The 6,105-nt window shown below is 58.2% G+C and overlaps 1 protein-coding gene across 1 annotated transcript; it reads left to right on the top strand.

Moving 5' to 3' along the window:
• The first annotated feature begins 315 nt into the window (after positions 1 to 315).
• Positions 316 to 5,664, top strand: LOC116436773 (aquaporin-2-like). Its single transcript, XM_032094162.1, has 4 exons — positions 316 to 921; positions 2,731 to 2,895; positions 3,613 to 3,693; positions 4,563 to 5,664. The coding sequence occupies exons 1-4, from the start codon at positions 556 to 558 to the stop codon at positions 4,776 to 4,778; spliced, it is 828 nt and encodes a 275-aa protein (XP_031950053.1). The 5' UTR covers positions 316 to 555; the 3' UTR covers positions 4,779 to 5,664.
• The last annotated feature ends 441 nt before the right edge of the window (positions 5,665 to 6,105 follow it).

Raw genomic sequence — 6,105 nt, 5'->3', positions numbered from 1 at the left:
CACTTTGCATGGAATCGTGGAATATCCTCAGCTGGAAGAGACTCTCAAGGATCATTGACTCCAGCCCCTGACCATGCACAGGACACCCCCAGGAATCGCTCTGTGTTCCTGGATTTTTCTGGTTGTTAAATCACAGTCTGATTTTCAACACAACCCGACCTCAGCTCCAGCTCCACAGACCCCGTTGCTCCCTGCCCTTCCCATGCTCCCAGGGTCCAGCTGCAACAGCAGCTCAGGGGATAGATCCCAGCTAAGGAAGCCCAGGAGAATGGGAACCGTCCTTCCCGGCAGCACTGGAGGCTGATGTGCGACCTCCCGAGGGTGGCTGCATTCCCCGGCTTTAATAGAAGGGGCAGGATCTGATGTTCCCTCAGCTGGAACACGGAAGGAAAAAAGCATCAGATTTCCTGGGACCACGATCCCATCTCCTTCAGCAGCTGATCCTGTGGCCCCTCCGCCTCCAGATATATAAACACTGTCCCAGCTCATCCTCAGGGACACAGCAGCAGGTGGGCACTGAGGACACTCCGGGCAGGGTCACTCCTGGGAGCCTCCATGATGTGGGAACTGCGCTCCATCGCCTTCACCAGGGCCGTCTTGGCGGAATTCCTGGCGACTTTGGTCTTTGTCCTCTTTGGCCTCGGCTCTGCCCTGAACTGGCCCTCGGCGCCGGCCCCGAGCACCCTGCAGATCGCGCTGGCCTTCGGCCTGGCCATCGGGACCCTGGTGCAGGCCCTGGGCCACGTCAGCGGCGCCCACATCAACCCCGCCGTGACCCTGGGCTGTCTCCTGGGCTCGCAGCTCTCCCTGCTCCGTGCCCTCTTCTACGTGGTGGCCCAGCTGCTGGGGGGGGTGGTGGGCGCTGCCATCCTGCACGAGATCACCCCGGCCGACTCCCGGGAGGGCCTGGCCCTCAACAAGGTGAGGCTTTGGCACAGGATGGGCTTGGGAGGGCACAGGGAGGCTGGGCAGGGTCTTTGGAAAAGCTGGGCAGGCTCTTTGGGAAGGCTGAGGGGTGGGAGGAAGGGGCTTGTGGCCAGCAAAGACCTTCTGGGGTCGGCGAGGGAGCCTCTGAATGCCGCAGCCCAGCACCGGGACCCTGCTGCTCCACGGGTCCTGCCGGGAGCAGGGATGAAGGCAGGACTCATCTTCCTCCTCTGGTTTTAGGGCTAAAATTTCCGGAGGTCAATCAAGTATTTCCCATTGAGCCACTTCTTCCACCTGGGAAATGTTTCCTCTTTTCGTATTGGTGCCAAAAATGTCCCTAAAGCCAGAGGAAGGATCCAGCTGGCCACAAACACCTCCCGTGGAGTCAGAACCATCTCAGTTTCCCCTGGGGCTGCACTGGGGAGGACTTGGATTCTGGGGGTCCCAGGGGTTTGAGGAAGGACGCGTCCGAAATAGCACCTGTGCCTTCCTCCTGTCCCAGGCTCATCCCAACTTCCCCTCTGGTGTGGGAGCCTCTTCCCAGCTCTGCTTTGGCAAAGCCACAATTTCCAGGTTGCTGGAGTGGTGGGGAGAGGAGAGATTGGGTCTAAATCCCAGATTTTCATTAGATTAAGCTCGTTGCTTGCATTGTGACGGGATGGTCCCACGGGATCCAGCTGGGTCATCCCAAAGCGCAGCACATGGATTCCCTAAAGCATCACAAGGATCTCAGGCTGACTTCAGACAGGGAAAAAATAAAGGCAGGGAAGCTTAGGAAGCCATGGGGGATTCTCCAGTGGTATCCCAGCCTCCAACACCCCCTTCCCCACGGCGGCACGTGATAACCGGAGAGGGAAAGGAACCGAAACCCAGGGATTCGCTGTCCCCCCTCCGTGCCCACCATCCCAGGGCGGCACAGGCACCTGCCGGGATCAGCATCACCCAGCCCCGACGGAGCGAGGGAGGAGCAGGGATCGGGATGGGAAGCAGCTCATGGAAATCGCCCTTCCCACGGCAGGGAGGCACTGCCAGGACTCAGCTGCAGCGTGATTAAGAGGGTTAAAAAGAGGGATTGTGGTTTAATCTGAACAAAGGGATTTAGGCCGATAATGACCCAGGGTAATAAAAGGAGGTTTAAGGGAGACTCAGACTGCTCCAGCTTTGCTGGTTTACTGCCTAAACCACCTGAAAGTGGGAACTGGGGATTTTGAGAAGGTTTTTTTCCCCTGTGGGCTGTTCATCGTGCTGCTGCCTGCACAGATTATCCCGATAAAAATGGAGGGGAATACTGGAGAGGAGAATGAGGAAGATCTGACTCTGGAGCTCGGGCAGGAGGGCAGTTAGGACCTTCCTGGGACCGCTGAGCAACAGGATCAGATTTGGGGGGACACAGGGAAAGAAGGGACAGAGTTGGAGGAGAGGGGGTGCAGCCAGGAACAGCTCCAGATCAGACCTGACAAATTCTCTGAGTCAAAAAAAGTGGAAAGGGAATTTTTTTCTTTTTTCATGCCAAAATATTTCTTTTCAATGTCTTCAAAATGCAACCTGTAAACTTTTCCAAAAGGCATTCTGCGTATGAGGAAAAGAAAAATGGAAAAATACCAAAAAAATGCCAATAAAATTTCCTGAGAGATCAGTCGAGCATTTCCCATTGAGCCGCTTCTTCTACCTGGGAAATTTTTTCTTTCTGGTGCCCAAAATCTCCCCTGTCTCCTTTGGCTCCCCCTGATTTTGGATTCCTCTCCACATCTCCCATCCGCTCACGGAACTCGGCCCTGGAACACGTTTTTGCTCCTGTTCCAGCTGCACAATGAGACCACGACGGGGCAGGCGGTGACGGTGGAGCTGTTCCTCACCTTCCAGCTGGTGCTGTGCGTCTTTGCTTCCACAGACGAGCGGCGTGAGGACAACCTGGGCTCCCCTGCCCTCTCCATTGGCCTCTCTGTGGCTGTGGGGCACCTCCTCGGGGTGAGTGGATGGGCCAAAACTTGGCACTTTTGAGGTTCTCGTTTTGTTTATGCCCGAAGTTGGTTTGGCTGCGTCTCCGGGCTTGAGGGGAATGTGTAACCCGTGGTTTTCCAGTGGAGAGAGGGAAAAATCCCATCCAAGCCATGGGAGAGCTGTGGACTGAGCTCAGCTTTTATTTGGCATGAAAAGCTTGAATTTCTGGACTCTGCCTCTCCTTGAGTCCCATAGGGAGCTCCAGGGATCCGCGGGATCTCTCCTGGAGTGACCGTGTTGGCAGCTGGGGCTCTCAAGAGCATGACGAGCCTGGGAAGTGTTTGGGATGGACGCTCAGGGAAATCCCACCTGGATGACGCCCCAAAGCAGCCCCCACACCCCGCGCCCACAGGAAAACACTGTTGGTCACACCACACCTTCCATCCTCAACGCTCCGCAGGCCCCTGTGTCCTTCGTCAGAGGCAGGACAGGGAATTGTCGGCAGGACTGGGAGCCCATGCCCGCAGTCATCCCCCAGCAACGCCACACTCGGGACGCACGAGCTCAGGCACCTCACCGGGTTGACTCAGGCGGTGGCGGCTCCTGGAATCCCTTTTCCGGGAACGGGAATGCTGGAGGGTGAAGCAGCAGCTCAGGGAATGATTAACCCTAATGACACCCCAACATTTTATAAAATGTGGTGAAAGGGCTTAATGCTGACACCGACCATGGTGTTCCCGGCAGATCCGTTACACCGGCTGCTCCATGAATCCCGCCAGGTCCTTCGCCCCCGCCGTCGTCGTCGGAGACTTCAGCGACCACTGGGTGAGAACTCGGCTCTGGGGGTTGGGTTGGATGAGGCCCCCAAACTGCCAGTATTCCTCGAAACTCACCAAGCCAGACAAAATCCCGGCATTTCCATGCCAGCTCCCAGCTGGAGGAGAGATGGAGAGATTAGGAGCAGGAGGTGGGGCTGCTGGCTGCTTAATTGGCTTTTCCAAACTCCACACTGGGAGCGTTGCAACAGGATCGGGGTGTGAGGTCTGTTGACATGACTTAGCACAGGGAAAAAACCAATGGAACGTGGAGCTGCTGCCAGTCCTGGGGAGCTTTCCTGGTTCCTGGATCTGGGTACACCTTTGGGAACACTCCCTGGCTCCCCAGGGAACGGCCGTGGCTCTGAGCCTGCCAGAGCTCCAGGGGAATTTGGGCGGCGCTCTCAGGCACGGGGTGGGATTGGTGGCGTTGTCCTGAGCAGGGCCAGAAGCTGGACTTCTTGGGCCCTTTCCAGATCAGGAGATTTTATTGTTTTCATCTGCAAAGAGCCCGGCTGGTTCCTGATGTGTGCCAAGGTGTCTGGCCCAGGCCGCTGCCTCCTCCTCCTCCTCCTCCCACAGCAATCCGTGAGTGGGTAGGAAAATGCTCCTGCAGACGGTCTCACATCACTCAGCACATCCCCAATGGGCCTGTCATTAATGCCAGGCTCTGAGCAGAGGGGGAAAGCTGGAAGGGGATGGTTGGGAATATCCAGGCACTGGAGAGGAGTTCAGGTCCCCAGCGATGGCCAGAGCAGAGCTGACCTCGTGTTTTGTTGCCAGGAAGGAACCCAAGCCCCCGGAGTGTCCCTCAGAGCTCCTCCCCACCCCTCAAAGCCAGGCTGGGTTTTGCTCACCCCACTCTTCTCTCCTCCCCAGGTGTTCTGGGTGGGCCCCCTGATTGGGGCTGCAGCAGCTTCGATCCTCTACAACTACGTCCTGTTCCCGCAGGCCAAAACCCTCTCGGAGCGCTTGGCCATCCTCAAGGGCTGCGAGCCCGAGCAGGACTGGGCCGAGCGGGAGGTCCGGCGGCGCCAGTCCGTGGAGCTCCACTCCCCCCAGACCCTGCCCAGGGGGATGTCCGAGAAGGTGTAGCCAAACCTCTCTCTGGGCCGAGAGAGGGGCTGGAAACCTCTGGCATGATTTTAGTGCTTGTCCAGAGGAGCATCTCACCTCTCCCCTCTCTCCCTTCGTTTCTCCTGGGGCACTGACGTTGACTCCTCTCCCGGGGAGATGCTGTGCTGGTCCCACCCACCTCCTGCCCCCAGCTCTCCCCACGCCCAGGGGGTTTCTGATCTGGGGGAGAACCAGTAAATCCCAACCCCGCAGGAACGAGGACCCTGGGACCCCCCGGGATGCCCTCTTCCACATCCCCCTCGCAGGACACGCAGCTTGGCTGAGGCTGTTCCCTCCCGGAGAGCTGCGAGGAGCCTGGAGAGTGTTCATTACCCTGGGTGTGGAGGTTGCCACCCGATGCCTCATTGCTGCTGAACTCTGCTCCCGTCTCCCGTCCCCGCTCGGCTCTTGGCTCACACTCGAGCAGGAGCAGGAGCGCTCACGCTGAGCCACGAGTGTCACACACGACAGATTCTGCTGTGAAAGGGACCAAAGCGCCACTTCCCACCTGCCACGGGACACAGAGGTGCTCCCACGGGGACTTTCCTGGGAAGGTGGGACTGGGAGCACGGCCAGGAGTCCCTGCAGGCCCCACTGGGGACCACTTGCACATTCTCTCTCCTGTGAAACGACAAGCCCGGGTTAAAGCCCAAACTCCCTAGCTCATTGTTGGGCCGGGGTTGTCCTTCCTCTCTCTCCCTGGTTTTCCCTTCCTTCCCCCGGTCCTGTTCCCCTCGGAGGCTCAGAGCACCTGGAGCACGTAAAGGAAAGATTTCACACCCAAAGGGTTTCAGGTGTGAAGAATCAGAACCATGGAATGGGTGGGATGGGAAGGGACCTCAAACCCCACCCAGTGCCACCCCTGCCACGGCAGGGACACCTCCCACTGTCCCAGGGTGCTCCAAGCCCCAATGTCCAGCCTGGCCTTGGGCACTGCCACATCTGCTCTTGGCACCCTGTGCCAGGGCCTCCCCACCCTCACAAAGGCGACGAATTCCTTCTCATCGCCATTGCTTGCTTCCCTCATCCCCTTCCCATGGCTGCATCACTCCGGACCCTCCAAACCCCTCCTACCCCTTCCCTCTGCCCTGTCAGGACCCGGCCATGGTCCTCAGTCTGGCCAAGGAGTTTGGGTCGGTCTCTGGGTGAACTTTGCTCTTTTAGCCATTAATTGAACCCCGTTTCGCTTGCTTTGCCCCAAGTTCTCCATTCCCAGAGTGAATCCCAGCACTGCCCCCAGCGCTGCCCCATCAGTGTCAGCCCCACCAGGATGTCTCTGGAAAGGCTGTTAACGGGACTATTCAGT

The sequence above is a fragment of the Corvus moneduloides genome, chromosome 30 (assembly GCF_009650955.1).
Source record: "Corvus moneduloides isolate bCorMon1 chromosome 30, bCorMon1.pri, whole genome shotgun sequence".
Classification (NCBI taxonomy): Eukaryota; Metazoa; Chordata; class Aves; order Passeriformes; family Corvidae; genus Corvus; species Corvus moneduloides.
Note: the sequence above shows the minus strand (reverse complement) of the source record. Positions and strands in the feature narration are given on the sequence as shown.

Bases quoted from the DNA above. Each gene is read 5' to 3' on its own strand.
- LOC116436773 (XM_032094162.1), top strand. From the start codon at position 556: ATGATGTGGGAACTGCGCTCCATCGCCTTCACCAGGGCCGTCTTGGCG. The intron at 2,896-3,612 runs GTGAGTGGATGG...TGTTCCCGGCAG, and splicing joins CTGTGGGGCACCTCCTCGGG to ATCCGTTACACCGGCTGCTC. The intron at 3,694-4,562 runs GTGAGAACTCGG...TCTCCTCCCCAG, and splicing joins GAGACTTCAGCGACCACTGG to GTGTTCTGGGTGGGCCCCCT.